The 18,177-nt window shown below is 43.7% G+C and overlaps 4 protein-coding genes across 8 annotated transcripts in view; 3 read left to right on the top strand and 1 right to left on the bottom strand.

Moving 5' to 3' along the window:
• LOC108100532 (brain-specific angiogenesis inhibitor 1-associated protein 2) overlaps positions 1 to 9,025 on the top strand; it is a 33,375-nt gene extending 24,350 nt beyond the window's left edge. The window contains exons 3-13 of one of the 4 annotated variants that reach the window (XR_001771996.2): positions 1,798 to 1,873; positions 1,994 to 2,077; positions 2,192 to 2,253; positions 2,676 to 2,873; positions 2,934 to 2,999; positions 3,492 to 3,746; positions 4,494 to 4,716; positions 4,860 to 5,542; positions 5,646 to 5,797; positions 8,437 to 8,550; positions 8,617 to 9,025. Coding sequence is in view for 3 of the 4 variants with exons in the window: in XM_017204491.2 (XP_017059980.1) it covers positions 1,798 to 1,873; positions 1,994 to 2,077; positions 2,192 to 2,253; positions 2,676 to 2,873; positions 2,934 to 2,999; positions 3,492 to 3,746; positions 4,494 to 4,716; positions 4,860 to 5,542; positions 5,646 to 5,797; positions 6,524 to 7,946 (3,222 nt within the window). In the remaining variant the exon portion in view is untranslated. Of the gene's footprint in view, positions 1 to 1,797; positions 1,874 to 1,993; positions 2,078 to 2,191; positions 2,254 to 2,675; positions 2,874 to 2,933; positions 3,000 to 3,491; positions 3,747 to 4,493; positions 4,717 to 4,859; positions 5,543 to 5,645; positions 5,798 to 6,523 lie in introns of all 4 variants that reach the window. The other 3 variants (XM_017204491.2, XM_017204492.2, XM_017204493.2) reach the window with 3 other exon arrangements.
• A 573-nt stretch (positions 9,026 to 9,598) lies between these two features.
• On the top strand, positions 9,599 to 11,415 carry LOC108100499 (putative Dol-P-Glc:Glc(2)Man(9)GlcNAc(2)-PP-Dol alpha-1,2-glucosyltransferase). Its single transcript, XM_017204445.1, has 3 exons — positions 9,599 to 9,829; positions 9,889 to 10,359; positions 10,613 to 11,415. Exons 1-3 carry the CDS (start codon positions 9,677 to 9,679, stop codon positions 11,336 to 11,338), a joined length of 1,350 nt encoding a protein of 449 aa, XP_017059934.1. The 5' UTR covers positions 9,599 to 9,676; the 3' UTR covers positions 11,339 to 11,415.
• On the bottom strand, positions 11,403 to 14,306 carry LOC108100497 (protein wntless). 2 transcript variants are annotated; one of them, XM_017204441.2, is made up of 3 exons: positions 12,777 to 14,306; positions 12,462 to 12,566; positions 11,403 to 12,322 (listed from the first exon to the last, which is right to left on the bottom strand). In XM_017204441.2, the coding sequence occupies exons 1-3, from the start codon at positions 14,083 to 14,085 to the stop codon at positions 11,943 to 11,945; spliced, it is 1,794 nt and encodes a 597-aa protein (XP_017059930.1). In that variant the 5' UTR covers positions 14,086 to 14,306; the 3' UTR covers positions 11,403 to 11,942. The 2 variants fall into 2 exon arrangements, with proteins under 2 accessions (XP_017059930.1, XP_017059931.1); XM_017204442.2 differs by lacking the exon at positions 12,462 to 12,566.
• A 119-nt stretch (positions 14,307 to 14,425) lies between these two features.
• Positions 14,426 to 17,139, top strand: LOC108100498 (uncharacterized aarF domain-containing protein kinase 5). Its single transcript, XM_017204443.2, has 5 exons — positions 14,426 to 14,852; positions 14,917 to 15,753; positions 15,843 to 16,008; positions 16,069 to 16,415; positions 16,511 to 17,139. The coding sequence occupies exons 1-5, from the start codon at positions 14,838 to 14,840 to the stop codon at positions 16,814 to 16,816; spliced, it is 1,671 nt and encodes a 556-aa protein (XP_017059932.1). The 5' UTR covers positions 14,426 to 14,837; the 3' UTR covers positions 16,817 to 17,139.
• The last annotated feature ends 1,038 nt before the right edge of the window (positions 17,140 to 18,177 follow it).

The following is an 18,177-nucleotide window of genomic DNA, read 5'->3' on the forward strand; positions in this document are numbered from 1 at the left end:
TTTCATTCCCACGCCTTGCTGCCACATTTCAAGCCAATAAATTTTGTAGAAAAGCAAATACAAACTCGAGACGTAAACATTTGGCAATAGTCCATTGGCACAAGCGAAGCGAATTGTTCGACAGAAAATGTGTTGTTTACATATTGGCTTTTTGACATTTTGTTGCTAATTACTTGGGGGCCAAGGAATTCGGTAGTTACTTATACTTTTCGAGGGCGGAAGTGATTGGGTGTTAAAGTATTTGTACACCGAGAACAACAATCAATTACGCTTAACCAAAAAATACTCGATAGTTCCTAATGAACATTTAAAGCGTTTGACTTTGGAACAATGCAAACGGTTTGTGGCCAAAGAGAATTCAAATTTGTGGGTTTGTATCTTTCGGTTTGCGTGTTAAGCGCTCGGCTTTGTCTGCTGGACAACTCAACTTTTGGCCAAGCCCAGGACCAAAGTGTTTCTTTGTCATGTATTTCTCTTTTTTATTTTTGTGTTTTATGGTGTAACAGTCTGGTGATGTCAGCCTCCCTTCCACATGACAAAATCCATTCACGTCATCTCGAAGTAATGCAGCTTCATCTGAAACCCCAGTCTCGAATTGTATTCAAATCATGTGCAAAGTTGCTAATTAATTACCGTTTTGCTGTTCATCATTTTGGATTTTCCGAGGCCTAAGATCAATTGATAATAATAATATGTTATGACTCATTTTCAGGTATATTTTGAGTAGATGTAGTAATTTGTATTTAAATAGATTCGCTTATGGCGAAGTTCTGTGGATAATAAATCATTAAAGGTGTTAAGGCCAAAGAAATCAGGGTTTGAGAGTTTATTGATGATTGATGAGCTCTATGCCGATAAAGGAATATATAATATTGTTTGTTAATAGGTTTATTTTCTGCAGTACATCTTATATAAGTAAGAATAACAATTATATAGAGGAAAAACCAGCTCAAGTGGAATACATAATTCTTAAATGTAATTAGCTTTCCCCTAAAAAAGAACCGAAGTCTTTTAAAGAATTTGTTTGGATAACACGCCATAACTTTTAGAAACGTTCTCTATGAAAAACTAGACTAGATCCAGTTTAACCCAGTCAAGTTTTCAACTACTTCAAAACTGGTTAAGAAATGAAACTTAAAACTGAATGGAAGTCTTCCTTATTAGTGGTTAAGTAAAGATTTTACTGCCGGCAGTAAAAACTGCAACCAATAAATTCAAACTTTATTTTTGTGCCTTCAATTAGCCGAACAGGTTTAACAATATCTAAGTTATGGGAAAGAATTGCAAAGTTAACGTGTTAATTTTTTTTGTGTTCTATAATAAGAATCCCATAAAGTTCAAAACAAAATTAAAAAACTTTCCTTATGCATTTAGCTATTTCTTCAACTTAAAATGCATTTCCCAGCCGCATTTGCTGATGTTTCGGATAACTTTCATTTGCATTCACCACTAAATCACTAAATCATAGATGAGAGATTACTAAATGGTTAATTAGCATTGCGAGTATGTAGTTTGTAGTAGTTTGCAACACGGAACTAATGATGTCGCTGGCTGACCACAACATTGTCTCGAATCAACTTATACAATCCGACTTTTACTGCTCGCGGCAAAACGGGGAAAACCATTACCATTTACCACCAACTTTTGAGGGGGTAAAAGGGGGAAAGGGGGACTAATACCTAATGAAATTGAAATGTTGGTGCATGCTGGCCAGTAAATTACATTTAATTAAGCATGCGATAAGCAAGTGTATATGGATATCTTAGCTAACGACGCCATCGATCTCCTCAATTGCAGAACATACTGGATAGATTCAATCCGGGTGCCAGGCAACTAATTGCGGCGGGCAAAAGCTACCTCAAGGCGTTGCACGGTGAGTTTATATCTGTATTGGTGTATATGTGGTGTTGTGGTATGGTGTGCATATCATAATGCTGCAAGTGGGGTACAGTTAACTAATTTGCAATGCATTCCGTGCCATTTCATGCAACAGGTGCCGCAACCGCCTCGCGTCTATTCAATGAAGCATTGGCCAAGATTGCGATGAACGCCCAGCAAAGCGGAACGGGCGATATTGGTAAGAAGCCAGTCTAGGTTTAAACCCCTCCCTCCCCCCTCTCCCGCTCCCCCCTCCCCATCCAAAAAAAAGTGACAGTGCATTTGATCTCAACTTGTCTGGTTCTCCGTTCAGGTTCGGCTTTGATGAGCGTCGTGAATGTCAACAAGGAAATTCAGGAGCAGCAGATGAATATTGTAAGTAAAGCAATCTTAGACCTAGAATTAAAAAAGAATAAATTTTGATTTTGATAATGCAAAATTGTTATATTGATTTTAAGAAATATTAAAATTAATTTATTTATTATAAATTTAAATTGGACGAGTTATATTGGACTAAAATAACTGAACTAACTCAGTTTTAAAAACAACAAAATGTTGCCTAAATTTCGGTCCCACAATTTTAATTAAAAAGTGTGACTTTGTCTGGTATTTAATTATTTGTGTAATCATGAAACACAATATTCTTTAAAAAAGTAAAAAATAGTACAAAACAATTGCAATTGTATTATATTCTACTACTTTATTTCCAAACTGGAAAGACTATTTAACCCTTATGATTTATTAAGCATTATTTATTTCTTTAACTTTGAATTAAAAACATCTTATTTGTATTGCAGCTGAAAGCCTTCTACGTGGATCTACTGGTGCCATTGGAGACGAACCTGGAGAAGGACACGAAGGTGGTGCAGCACGAGCAGAAGAAGTTCCTGCAGCAGCACAAGGTGCGAATGGAGAGCTACCAGAAGGCGGTCTCCACCATGAAGAAGCAGCGCAAGAAAAAGGCCACGCCCGAAAATACCGAAAAGGAGTTGAGGGTAAGTGGGGATATACACAAACGATCTGTGGAGCCACCAAAAAAACTAACTTTCCCACAGAGCCTCCAATTGCTCGAGGATCAGAAGAAGAAGCTGGATGTGTTCTGCGATCAGAGCTACAAGAATGTAAGTTCATTGGCTGCAGGCCGAATCTTGATCCACCTCTACACATGAAGAAATTATTGTATTTTAAAATTAACATTAAAATATATACTTTAAATAGGATGTTGGATTTTAATAGGGGTTTTATTTTCGAAGATTTGAACAGTTTACTTAACCATTTAATTCTGTTAATAAACACAGAACATTTTTTCTTTTTAATAATATACTTTAAGTTCAAAATCAGGTTTAAAATATTTTTGTAAAATTAATTAAATGAATAAATGAATTTAAATTAATTCTTATAATTTTTAAATTGTTTAGGAACGTATACCTTTTCTTAGGCTTTTGTATACATTTTTACAATAATTGTTGTACATTTTTGTCACGTACAATTTCAACGCATACCCAAATAATCTTAGAAAATTTGTTAAAATTGCCAAGCATGTATGACTGACCGAGTCCTCGACTCTTTCCCACTTTCCCACTTCCGTTCTTGGAACCAAAAAAAAAAAAAAGGCCATGACACAGGAGCGTCGACGGTACGGATTCGTCTTGGAGCGCCAGTGCTCGATCGCCAAGCACTGGATGGCCTACCACACCACCGGCAAGACGGTAATTGATAATAATTTCGAAAATTGGCAAGAGATTGCCGCTTCTCGTGAGATCATTCCCCCGGCCGCCTATGAGAGTGGCTACAGCAGCAGCAACGGACACAACAACAACAACAACATCAGCAACATCAACAACATCAGCGGCAACTTGCGACGTTTGGTGAGTCATCTCCACCACCCATTATAGCCAACCGATTCCATCCGATTGGGCGCTAACCACTCTGTTAACCACCGCGGTTTCTAATTCGAGTTCTCTACAAGCCAACATAATTAGAAGAAGCTTTTCTTGTACACAAAGATTTGCTTTATAGAAACCAGAGTTCATCGGAGATATCGGATGTTTTATAGGTTATAAACATATATCAATTTTAATTTCAAGTTAAAGATATTAGTGATTATTTTCTTTGTTGGTTATAAACGTTAATCTTGAAAATAAAATTGATGTATGTTTATTTCCCATATGTTATCTGATGAACTTTGGTTTCTATTAACCAAATCTTCCATTACAAGAAAATGGGAAAAGAAAATTCAATTTAAGGTTGAACAATGAAGATATGAAGATATTAATTTTTTGATCTTTTTTTTTAACTGAGTCATGTTTTCATTCTAATCAAATTTTTAAGGGTCGCACTTAGATTTTGATTGACCGACAATAAAACCAAATACTTTTAGACATTAGTAATAGGTGTAAAAGAATAAAAATAAGTCTAAGAATAGCAGGAATGATTATACATATGAGCCTTTTCTGCTTTCCTAAGTAATTATTTTCGTTTAAATCTTATAACTTCAACTTCGTCTTGACTTAACCACAATCCTTAGTTTTGAACCAATGACTTTAATATTTAGCTTGTAATTATAATTGTACCAAATTTTTATCAATTAATTTATATATATTTATCCCAAACAGGAGCGAATTAAGGACGGGGACGATGACCACCTGCAGAGCAACGGCTCCCAGCTGAAGAAATCGCGGAGCATCGACGCTCCCTACGGAGACATGCGCACTCTGCACGAGCGGGAGAACCTCTCCGGAATGGGAATCTCCGGGCCATCGCACTATGCCCAAAACTCACTGCCACGTGCCAAGTCCGACTTCAATTTGGCTTTGGTGGGCACTGGCCAGAGTTCAGGTGGGTCAACCAATTGGTTTAGCTTGGCCAAATAAAATCCATTAACTATCGCTCTTTTTGGCTTGATTATGATTTCGTTTTGGTTTTGTTTTCTGAAGTTAATCGAACCTTTTATTTGCGAATGTATTACTTTCGATTGGCAGGCAACAAACACAAGATCCTTGAGGAGCAGCTGGCCAGTTTGGGTGACGATCAGCGAGGGGATCAGCGTCCTCTGGTGAAGGCTCTCTATGCCTACATGCCGTCGGGGGAGAATCAGTTGTCCTTCGAGGAGGGCGATCGCATTGCTTTGGTGGGCGGCAAGGCGAAGGGGTGGCAATTCGGTGAGAATCTGCGAACCCAGCACTTTGGCTGGTTCCCAGTTGCGTACACCAATGCGGAAGTGGCAGAAACCTCGACCTCCGGTGGCCGGCGATATGAGAATATGTTGATGGGTTACGAGCGGAATGGCGGTGGTTCGGGTTCCGGTTCCGGAGGAGGAGGTGGCCTCCGCAGCTACCAGCAACAGCAGCAGGATTACGAGGCGCAACTCGAGTTGATGGAGAGCCATGAAGCCACTTATCGGAGGAGAAGGAATCACTCCGCCGAGGAGTCCTCGCCCACGCGAATGTTCGGCGACACCATCAAGCAGCAGAAGAAGTACCGCCCGGGATCGAACGCCAATCCCAGACCAGGTCCGCCGCCCACTCTGCCTGCTCCGGTGCCCAATGGCCAGCAGAGGGAGTCCTCGAGGATGCTGAACAGCTCGCAGAGCTTCTGCGCCTCCAACGGAGGAGTCACCTCGGCGGTGGAGAGACGCAAGCAAAAGTTATTGAATGGCGTGCAGGTGGGGTTATATAACTTTTGAATTTACTTTTACTTATTAAATTCTTTACTTTATTTACTGTTATTTTTTATATTTATTAATTGGTTAAAATATTATCCCACAGAGCTCCAAGAGCCATCCTTCTGGCAAATCAGGGGTGGCTGCCAAAACCTCTTTGCACAGCAGCAATGACAGTGGCTTCGCCAACGAACCTCCTCCACAACCGGAGGTCGACTATTCCGATGAGGAGCCATCCACACAGCGAGTGCCCATTCGGTAGGTTGAGAAAAAAAACTATAGGTTGAAACTCTAGAATATGGGTTTTATCACAAAAGATTGTTTGAAAAACTGAACTACTGTTGCTCAAGCATTTATGTACATATATCAAGAAATTACTAGATATATTTATATCAGTTTAAGGTGATAACACTCGCATTCTAGAGTTCTTATAAATATAGTTGTAAAAAAAGCTTGGAGAGCACAAATAGAAGATGAAAAATTTAGCATTTGTATGTTATTTATTTAAACTCAAGCAGCTAACTACAACATAAATAAACATCTACTTACAATGAAAAAGTCTTACACACAGAAAATTTTCCAGTAACAATATAATAAAGTTTTTTGAGCCATTTTCATAAAGTTTTCTTTTCTATTTTTGCTCTTCAAGTCAAGCTGCAGCATCTCCGCTTTTTCTTCAAATTTTGTGACTAATCCTTATAAACATTTCCCATTTTAACTGAATTTCTTGCCAAGTTATTTGCCTTCCGTTTACTTCCTTTTTTGAAGTGTCAATTTCAATTGATTGTATTTATTATCATTTGCTTTTCTTTCGTTCTTGTTTGATTTCATGTATCGCCATTTTGCCCTGTTGTCATCCTTTGTGTTAACCCCAAAAAATGCACCACAAAAACCGAAACACAAACACACAAAAACCACACCGAAACCACTACCAAAAACCACTATGCAAAATGACACCAAAAACCAAATAAACCGAATAATTAGACGTCGGGCGGATACGAATTCGCATACCCACACGGTGCCCCGGGATGTGGCATCCTGGACACTGAACAGGAACTTCCGGAACAGCGTTGATAGCCAGATCGACGACAAGAGCCTCAATCGACTGAGTCGCCAGAGCGGAGGAGTTGGCAAGATGCGCTACGATCTGATTGCCTCCGATGATGAGATCCTGCAGGCATCGAGTGCTGGCTTGAAGCGCACGAAATCCTTTTGGAAGTTCGGCGGCGGACGCAGTGGCGAGGATATTCTAGCCGGCATGTCCTTGTGGCAGCATCGCGATCTGGTGGCAGCTCCCAATCTGGAGGAGATGCGCGATCGGGATGAGTTGGAGCGGCGTTCCGACGAGGATCGCAATGGCACACTGACAAAGTCGCACAATTCGAGTTCCTCGCAGGAGAAGCGCGAGCGAAAGGATAGTATCACCAGCACGGAAATTTACGGCGATGAGGATGAGAATATCTACGGGGTGAGTCCCCAGCATCCTCCGCAGCAGCAGCAGCAGCAACAACAACAGCAGCAACATCAGCAGCAGCAGCAGCAGCAACATAGGAGCAGCTATACTCCCAAATCCCGGATGAAGATCATGAAGACCATTGAGATCGACATTGAGGAGCCCACGGAGGCGGAACGGATGAGCACCATGCGGCGAGGTCAGTCGCAGGATCAGCAGCAGACGCATCGTAAGCTGGACAAACAGCTGTCCGGATCGGGATCCCAGCACAAATCGCAGACGCTGAGTCGCTCGAAGAATTCGCAACAGCAGCAGCAGCAGCAATTTCCGCAATCCACGGACGAAGGTGAAAGCGATGAGCACGGAACCCTGAAGCTCAGCGATGTGAACAACTTCTTTGACGAGGGAAAGAACAATGGACACGGACATGGACATGGACATGGACTGGTTATGAAGACGGTGAAACGACAGGACATACTCAAGCAGTACTACACCAGCGAGGACGAGGAGGAGTCCGATGCGGAGCTCAAGTCGACCAGTTCGGATCCCTACGATTGCATTGTGATCAACGATCACTTGGTGCGCAAGGACGACAAGTTGCGAAGGCATCACCATCAGCAGCAACAGCAGCAGCAAATGGAGTTCCACACCTTTCGATCCTCCACCTCCACCACGGCCACCAATACGCTGAAGAAGTCCTCCTCGAAGGATCAGGATAGCACTCTCACCCGCAACTCAACCGCGAGTTCGGGTGCTCCGACGGCCACGATCCTGCCGCGAACACGCCTCCTCAAGTCCTCCTCCGCCTCCGCCAGCAACAATCTGAGCAGCAACAGCCAAACCCTGGAGCGGAACTCGAAGAGTCTAGCCGGAAATAAGAGCTATGGTCCATGGTACGACTTCTGGGATCAGGAGCAGCACGGCCAGAAGTCATCAAGTGCCAAGCTCAAGTGAAGTGGGAAAAAGGATGGTGAATTGGTAATAATAAAGGATATAGGCAACAGTTTCGCCGTCTTCTTACCGGTTAAGAAAATGAGCCGAGAGAGAAAGTGGAGTGGAAAAGTGCAGCTGGGGAAAGGGATATATAATATATATACTCGTATGTAAAACCAGGTCCCTGAATCCCAACCCTTTCCCTCCTTTTTTAGTTAAGCAATATTTTACCCTGTACAATTGCATAGTTTTAGCCTAAGTCAAGTTCTGTTTTTGTTTGTTTTATGTACATATCTTATTTTAGTTTCTAATTTAAACACTTTTGTGTGTGTTGCCAACGCTGATGATGAAAAGGGTTTAACCATTTTTTGTACATGCCTGAGGAAACTTCATAGAACAAGGACCTCTCCATTAAACATTCTCCCCCTGATTTGTTTGGTGCCTGCTCGCATTTCATTTGAATTTTGAATTTTATTAGTCGAAGTAATGTGAACGTAAATTGCTTTTCTAGCAGGCGCGGTATTTATCGCAACTATTCCATAGACTACTGACCTGTAACGATTCCGTGTAGTCCAGCTAGCCCCACCAAATCCCCCCGTACTAGCTTGTTCCCCCAGCCTCCTCCGTAAGTAGAGATCCCGGATGGGATAAGGATGGGATCTCAACCGGACAAGTCCTTGATCTTTTGCAGAGCCTCTCAGTTCGCCACGGTTAAGTTGAGGCACACGAAGACCAACGATCGATCCGCCCCGATGATCTATCGGAGTGTGAACAAGTAGCAACGACTGCGGAAGGTGGAGTTCTCCCTGTGACCACGAAGGCTCCAGCCACAAGACACACGACACATCAAACTCATCCGCACCGCAACACAAAGCATCGCAGTCTATACAAATCACACGTTCTATATAGCGCATATACTCGTACAGTTGAAGGCATTATCAGTTAGATCCTCCAGTTGCTCCAAAGCCTGGATATTTGGTAGTCATTAAGTCGTACTGTTTGTTAAACATTCTGTTTGTATGTACTTCTATGTTAAAGTTCGAAATGTATATTCAAATACCATAATGATTAATAAACCTTATAAAGTTTAAAAACTAAAAGTCTATACTTTTTATGGATGGGAATGGATAAAAATCGATTTTAGTTTACTATGTTTTACTAGTATGAATTATGTTTGCCTGGTGCCTGAAATCAAATCTTTTGGTCGAAAATAAGAATTTTCTGAGTTTTTTCATTCGGGAGCAGCAGGCGAACAGAAAAGCCTAGAAGGTGGCTGCAAAAATCTACAAGTCAACAGCCTTGCCTGGAACCATGGTTCGAGTCTCGACTAATGGTGATCTTAAAATGCAAAGGTATGAAACTCAGATATTTAGATCATCATGGGTGGTTCGAATCTTGAATACTGTTTGTTCGACAAACTGTATAGTCACCTTCTAGGCATTTCTGCTCGCCTGGTACTTAGTTTCCTGAAACCAGCCGTTTTGACTGTCCAAATGACCGGGAATCCGGGTCAAATAAATAATATTAATCGCGGACTAAAGTTAGTTACTTTCTATTCCTTAGGATAATTTTAAAGAATGCCCTAAATGCCGCCGCGCTCTTTTTATTCAGTATTTTTTTGAATACCATTTTCTTGTAAGCAAGGCGTTAGTGAATTTTCCCGCTTGCCGGCTGGTTTAGTCCAAAAATAAACAAACAATTGGAGCAGTCTTTTTAAGGAGGAATATAGGAGCTGGAATCCCTGTCCTGCCATGAACGGGTCGTGGAAGCTAGTCCTGCCCGTGGGCTTTGTGCTCTACTCGCTGCCATTGTTCCTGCGCGTTAATGGCACCTCCGACTACGTAATTGATGAGGAGTTCCACATCCCGCAGGGATTGGCTTTTTGCCGCAAGGAGTTCGATGTGGTAAGCGGCAAAGAGGAACCTAAAATGACCAGGTAATCATTCTCTATCCTTCTTTTCAGTGGGATCCCAAGATAACAACATTCCCGGGCCTGTACCTGATCGCCCTCGTCCTGAATCCTTTGAATCTGTGCACGGTGACGGGATTGAGAATGCTCAGCTTGGCCGGTGCCGGAATCAATATCCTGTTGCTCTACAAGATCAGGCGGCGCGTCCTAGCCGGTTCGGGGGGTAACTCGTATGCTGCCCATGAGGCGATCACCATGTCTGTGCTCCCGCCGCTCTACTTCTTTAGCCACCTCTACTACACGGACACCTTGTCGCTGACCATGGTGCTCCTGTTCTACAACTACTGGCAGCAGGATGCGCACCTGCCGGCGGCCGTCTTTGGGGCCGCCAGTGTGCTTATGCGCCAGACAAACATCGTGTGGGTGTGCATGGCCACCGGGATAACTGTGCTGGACACGCTGGTCCAACAATGCGCTCGGACACGGGGTGTTCCCAAAGAGAAAATTCGGCTGTTGGGCAAAGAGGTGGGTCACTTATTATTCATTACCAATATATTAACCGTGTTATTTTGCTTTGTTTAAATTCGTAACTCATCCATAATTAGAAAACCTTTTTAATGTGTTCTAAAATGAATACATTTACTTTTCATTTTAATTTGAAAAAAACAAATCCATCAAAGCTTGTGTATATTTACTCTCTTAATTTTCAACTGTAAACAAATTCTGTGTAAACAAACAAATATTTTCCATTAATTTGTATACGTTTCTTGTTTTTCAGTTGTGGCTGCAGCTCTTTACCAGCCCACAATTGCTGTTCAATTGCATCCTGAGCATTTTGGCAAAGTGCTGCTTCTACGCTTCGATTATTTTGCCCTTTGTGGGATTCCTGTGCATCAATGGTTCCATTGTGGTGGGCGACAAGAGTGCCCACGAGGCCAGTCTGCATGTGCCGCAGATTTTGTACTTCGTTGTCTTTGCCGCTGGCTTTGGAATATCCAATACCTTGCGCCAGTTTCGTCCAGCAGCCGAGCTAATTCGCAGAAATCGTGTGATATCCCTGCTGGCGTTGCTGCTGATCCTGGTTGTGGTGCACCTGAACACCGAAGTGCATCCCTATTTGCTGGCGGACAACAGACACTATACCTTCTATATTTGGAGTCGACTTTACGGACGGTTCTGGTGGTTCCGCTACGCCATGGCGCCGGTTTACCTGCTCTCCATTTGTGTGCTCTTCTGCGGACTGCGACACATGCCGGACAGCTTCAAGTTGATGTTCCCGCTCAGTCTTTTCCTTGTGCTGTGCTTCCAGCGGCTTCTGGAGCTGCGCTACTTCCTGGTGCCCTACATTATCTTCCGGCTGAACACACGCTACACTCGCAAGGGATACGCCGAGTGGCTGGAACTCGGCGTCCACCTGCTGCTCAATGTCGTCACCTTCTACGTGTACTTCACCAAAGAGTTCTACTGGCAGAACTACCGCTCGCCTCAAAGGATCATTTGGTAGTTCCAATAAACTGCATTCCCTTTTAAGACAAAACGAAGATTTTGGCATTTAAAAATAAAATCGCTTGGCATTTTCAATATTGCTTTTTATTCGATGCATTGCTACTTGAGTGAGAAATTGCTCTACAGTTTAGATTAAAAATCGGGGCCGAGTCCTACAGATAATTATAAAAGTGTGGTATTAAAAAAAGATAAATAACCGCATTAGTTGTGTATGGACTATTGGGTCATATAATTTAAATCGGACCACCTTAATGTGTAAATACATGTATAAAATGTTTTTGATAAATATGTAAAACTTACAAGCTAGACAAAATGGACATCAATAGATAATACTGCCGAGGCATACATAAAAATACAGATGATAAAATCGTAAACACTTTGAGCGTGCTAAGAGAAACTAGTCAATCTCTACGTTAATGGTAAGTAATAATGCTGATCGCGTTGTCGAATGCACAGAATGCAAAACTAGGCAAGAAATGCTACTGACTATGGTAATTAAATGAGCACACACTTGGAGCGGTACGGCTGCAGGGGCCAATTTGTGGTCTCTGTTTGGCACACAACCCATTGAATTCAATTGATTTCAATCGATCCTCCTCCTCTTAGTCGAAGGCCGCCTTGCGGGTGAACGAGGTGAGCGAAGAGATCTCGCTGGGATTGGAGTCCGATGGCAAGTGGCTGAACTCGATCTCCTCGCTGGCCGCCGAGGCAACAATATTCTCGTTTGACTGTGTGGTCTCGTCGCTCTGGTGCATTGTCGGCCATTGCTTGTGGCTGGGGGCGTACAGGATGAGCAGGGCGAAGATGTAGATGTTCCACATTCCGTATACGCCGGTCAGGAAGGCGGATGTTAGCTGAATCTCCACACTGTCGTTCCAGTCCCATTGACCCTCGGCCATTTGTCCCATTATGAATCCGGCGACAGTCAGAGCAGCACACACAAGAGTGGCCAGCATCAGGAATTTGAAGCGGTAGATAAGTCCTGAAATTGGGAGTAATAAAATGTCGTATAAGTATGTTTCATGATAACATTAAATTTGGCTTTTATGGGAAGACTCTTATGTGAAGAAAAACAAACTGTGAGTACACCGAATATAATGTATGAACTGTGCTTCACATACCTTTGCCATTTATACGATCTATATACATTGAGTATAAGAAACCATTTGAACATTTCCACCATAACCGTATTTTATTGACCAAGGGGGCATCACGAACTGTGACAACTGATTAATAATTTAAAATAAAAACTCTACATCACTTAAAAAGAAAATAACTTATAAGAATATCTGAAAACTTTCCATGTCTTAAAATTTATCAGTCATAAACTAACTTATTTCGAAATAGTTTTTTATTAAAAAGTAATATATATCAAACACAAAAGTTTCAGAGATTCGGAGAGGAAAAATTAAATAAAATGCCTTTGGGGAACTCACCTTCGTAGTGGAGTCGCCGCGCCTGGGACATGGATGGCAGCGAGGTGCGCTTGTCGCCAATGTTCCTGAACACCTTCCAGATCATGTAGCACAGAAAGAGGAAGTAAATGGCTGCCGAAACGCCGGCCAGCACAATGAAGGTCATGGCCACCTTTGCGCCCAGTGGAGTGGTCCAGATGGAGTAGAAGGGATTGCGCAGCTGCACGCCCCTCTCGCAAATATCAAATACGAACAACGAGATGCAGCCCACCACGACAGCCGAAAGATGTTTCCAGTAGCGCGAACGAATCGTCGACTTATTCGGGGAATCCTGGATGAGCATGTGCTCACCGGCAAAGACCAGCCAAAACGAGAGCAACATAGCGTAAAAGATTCCCTGACGGATGTCACTCAGCAGCAGCATATACGGCATCTCGAAGACCAGCGACAAGTACTCCAGCGGCAGGTTGAGGAAGGTCAGAGCGGCACCCAGGTAGATCAGCATGTACTCCAGCAGGGCCGGCGAGCGCTGCAACAGGTGCACCCGTCGCCAGAACCAGATCATAATGCCCACCACGAAGGGAAAGAGCACCGTCTTCAGCAGCAGCCAGATCTGGGTGAATCCTCCGTTCTGATGGATGGCCGTCAGCGTGAGATCGTGCATGTGCCCGAACTGCAGGTTCATCTGGCGTGGTGTGTCTAGCGGGAAGCGCAAATTCAGCAGATAGAAGCTGTGGTGCAGGGCGCCAAGTTCGAACAGGGGGATCATGTCGCAGGAGTAGAGGGTTTCCGAGGGTCCCACATGTGAGGTGACGCAGTCCAGGTACCGGTGCTCTACTCCGTGGGCATACAATTTCCAGCCGTTGTCGGGATCTCCCTTGTTTCGGTACGCGAGGCGCATATCGATGGTCAGCTGCAATTCCCTGGGAGGTTCACGCAGTTCCGATGACGAGTCATACCCAAATTCCACCTGTAGCACCCCAATCAGGTTCTGCTGCCAGCGGGAGTAGTCCAGGTCGCGAAGATCACGTGGCAGAGGCATTTGGAAGACGTGCACCAACTCGTTGGCCATCTTCATGGAGTCCCGTTCCACTTCCTCTCGGGTCACTGGGATACAGGCTCCAACGCCGCGTGAGTATAGTAAGAATCCGGTGTCGTTCTGGCGCGTGTGATCCTCGCGACATAAAGATCCCAGGACGGTGACATGACCAGCGGGCAGGGGAGCGTATAGACCGCCTAGCAAGAAGCAGAGCACCTGGCACAACAGCAAACTGGCCACCAATATGGACAGCTTGCGGCCACTTAGGTTCTCCAGTATGGTGCCCGACATCTTGGTTTTCCGAGCGATTCGAGCTCACTGGTTCACTGCCCTGCGTTCGTTCTGTGTATACAAATAGTGGGGCGTAATGTAAACAAATTGTTGCACTTGAAAATTACACTTCAAACGCGCCGCCGTCGCCGCAAACAGAAAAAATCCAGAACCAAGAACAACAAAAAGGTGTGACCCTACTTGGACTTTTGAAATAATACAAACGCTCTCTAAAATATACCGAAACTACCTCAATACTGAAATATACCGCACACTTGTTTTGTAAACTTATGTATTTGAAAAAAAAAATTTTTTTACTTTAATTCTTAATTTTTTGGTAAGAGGTCCTTCTCAGCTGTGGCGATGTGGCTGACACCTTGTAACAGGTCAAGCTTTGTCATCTTTAAGGCGGTGTCACGGGAAAGTCGGAGCGTCCCCAACAAAAGGACACGCACATATGTATGTACTTTCTTAAAGATTTTTTCCACTCCTGGATGCGGGAGATGCTGCGTACTGGTGGCTTACAAGTCATAAAGCTTAATTGTTAATAGTTTTGATGTATGTATATAGTAGATGTTTCAAGTGGATTTATTTCTCCCATTGACAGTCGTTTAAAAATCCGAGACAGGTTTGAACTTCTCGAACCGCAAAATGACGAGGTTGCCCCATCAAGGCGGGGGTTCCACAATCAGCTGTTTGGGCTTTCCAGCTGACATCGCCAAACAGGTGGGCAAAGGCTAAATGTTCTGAACTTTGCAGCGGGCGCACGGAATATGGGACCTCTCCAGGTGAGTTATTTAACTCTTAAGTGTTTGATAAATCTAGTTAAGCCTTCTATTTTCGATCTCTTAGCGTGTACGGCAGCTGCTGAGCCTGGGTAGCCGGATCCGCAGTCGAAGGCCCATCCATGAGCAGCGGGATGCGCCTGCCCAGAAAAGAAGGGTTCCGGTCTTGCGACTAAGTCTTCTGGCGGTCGGAGCTGGTGCTTTGGGATACGATGGAGTAGTGAATGACTTCACTTACTGTGGAGCCTCTGTGCGTTTCGTACGATCTCTGAAAACCGCCGGATTGATAGCAGCCGACTATCTGAGGCTGGACGAAAACGATCCAGAGTACGAGACCAAGGTGAAGGTACTTCACAAGAAGAGCGCCGAACGATTGCTGGAGACGTGCCTTCTCAACGGCGGCTTATACATCAAGGTGGGCCAGGGATTCGCCGCCATTAATCACATCCTGCCCGTCGAGTACACCAGCACGCTGTCGTTGCTCCAGGATCGCTGCCTGCCCACCACCCAGGCGGATGTGCAGAAGGTCTTTCGCAAGGATTTCGGCCAGTTGCCGGAGGATATATACCAGGAGTTCGACTATCGACCCGTGGCGGCCGCCAGTTTGGCACAGGTCTTCAAGGCAAAGTTGCCCAGCGGCGAACAGGTGGCCGTCAAGGTGCAGTACAACGATCTCCAGAAGCGATTCATCAGCGACCTGGGCACCATCATCTTCCTGCAGGACATTGTCGAGTTCTTCTTCAAGGACTACAACTTCGGCTGGATCCTGAATGATTTGCGAAAGAACCTGGTGCTGGAGCTAAACTTCTTGCAGGAGGGCCAAAATGCTGAGAGATGCGCCAAGGACATGGCGAAGTTCACCTATGTTCATGTCCCCAAGGTCCATTGGTCGTATACTAAAACGGTGAGTTAATATAATTTTTTAATAGATTTTTTACGACTACTATAAAACTGTTTTATGTTTAATTTAATTTTTTTATTTTATATTTTTAGCGCGTACTCACCCTTGAGTGGATGGACGGCTGCAAGATTAACGATCTGAAAACAATAGCAAAACAAAAACTTAGCCTAAAGGACATAGATGTAAAGCTGTTTAATGCCTTTGCCGAGCAGATTTTCTACACCGGTTTCGTACACGCCGATCCACATCCAGGAAATAGTGAGTTAACATATGATTGCAAGTATAATTTCTATCTCTATTATCCCTTATTGATTTCAGTTTTTGTGCGACCAAATAGCAAAAACGGCCGAGCGGACATTATTCTTCTAGACCATGGCCTTTACGAAGAACTTCCCCAGAATGTGCGTGGACCTCTCTGCGAATTCTGGGAGGCCACCGTTCTGCGCGATGAGGCAAAGATGCAGGCGGCCGCTGAACGGATTGGAATTGCCGACTACATGCGCTTCGCGGAAGTGCTTTTCCAGCAGCCCCTTCGCAACCGAGGTGGCCGCATCCGTGGCAAACTGTCGCAGGAGGACATCGATCACATGCAGGAGATCGCCAGGAAGAACTTTGAGCACATTATGGGCACCCTGAAGGAGATGCCCAGGAGTATGTTGTTTGTGGTAAGTCCAATGGTTAACTGACTTCAAGTTAGGATTAGTACACTTAAACATCCAGACTTTTTGTGAATTTATGTTAATATATTTTTACCAAACAGGTCCGCAATCTTAACACAGTACGAGCAATAAGTCACCAGCATGGGGACGTTGTTAATCGGCCTCGAGTAATGGCCCGCTATGCCCAGAGGGTCCTTTATACTCACGACGGCCGATCGCCCCTACAATATATCCGCTGGCTCAGCAGACGCATCTACTTCGAGTACTGTCTCTTCTTATCAGCCTTCAAACTGCGTCTCTTCGACTGGTACTTCAACATCCTCTATCTACTGGGACGTGCTCCTGCCTCGGCCAGAACTGTAATGAGGGATATCATGCAGCCCCCGGAACCAGAGATGCTGAGATGAGTGCTCACCTGCTTATCATAATATATCCTAAATCATAAGTTGTAAAATGTATTTTCTAAGTAAATGTTGTATGTAGCCTAATCTTCCATTGACTTATTCTCAAACATATTTAACCTGTGCATTTAAAATTCTTAAACCCATGACAAATTGGCCTTAATATTGTAACAAATTTGAATGAGAATGAGTCGGTAATAGATGTATATTTATTTTGTAAGTCTATATTGTATAAAAGCCTTTGGACGCTTTACTATAATTGGAAATTACGGTGTAGGAATTGTGAATAAATTGTAAAGTGCAATGCTTGACTGCTTGTCAAAAGGGAAGATTTCGTTTCCTTGTCCTTAACGACCCTTCAAGCCACTATCCTTCAACACTTGGGCCGAGCTTGATCACTTCTGACACCCCAGGACTTTTCCCATTTCCCATTTTCCTGGCCAACCGAATGCGGCAATCGCTGGCAGTTAAGTTTTTTGGGAGTGCATGCCAAGTCTGGGACTTTAATAAAATTGCCGGTGACTTGCCCAAGGTTATAACCAGCCAGACAGCCAATCAGCCAGTTATTGGGCCACTTTCACTTCCATTTAGGCCCTCCCAAAAATTCAACAAATCAATCGCGGGGGAGCCAGCAGCACAGAAACACGAGTGCTGTCTAAATTTAAAATGGTTTGAGCAATACTGCGGTGGCCGCTGGAATGTCTTTCCGAGTGTATTATTGAAGTATTAACACCCGGTAATGTGCACACACCGTTGAGGGCGTACAGATGTTCCTGCCGCGAAATAGGCACAAATGGGCGTCAACTACACATTTCCGGTTGTGTGGAGCGACCTGACAGGCTGCAACATGCCAGATTCCAGCTGACTATAACCTCCACCTATGGCCAAACCCATGTCCCATGTCCTCCGGCCCTCTTGTTCCGTTATAACACTTTCACCTCCTGTGCCACATATATCGAGTTTCGTGTGCCGCACACAGAACTAAATTCAATTCAATTTCATTTAAAGTTACTTTCGCTGACTGACAGACAGCGAACGACCCTCTCAGCCTGAGCCTAAGTCCCAGCACAGTGGGGCAAAAAGTGTGGGGTCCTCTAACAAATTCTGGTATCTAAGATATTTCCATTTATTTAAGGAGAAAGTTTTTAAGTGGTATGTCAATATTAATTGATTAATTCTATATATAAACTTATTCTTTTTTAGTGTTTACTTTGACACTTTAATTTAGTATTCATAGTTAGTTATAGTTATATTAATTTTAGTGCACTTTTCTAATATGAGGTTTGTTCTTTTTCACCTTCTATTAAATATCAAAGAAAAGCTATATAATTTGTATATCCTTATGTCGTGGATTCGCCCCACTGTTA

The sequence above is a fragment of the Drosophila ficusphila genome, unplaced genomic scaffold (genome assembly GCF_018152265.1).
Source record: "Drosophila ficusphila isolate 14025-0441.05 unplaced genomic scaffold, ASM1815226v1 contig_286, whole genome shotgun sequence".
Lineage (NCBI taxonomy): Eukaryota > Metazoa > Arthropoda > Insecta > Diptera > Drosophilidae > Drosophila > Drosophila ficusphila.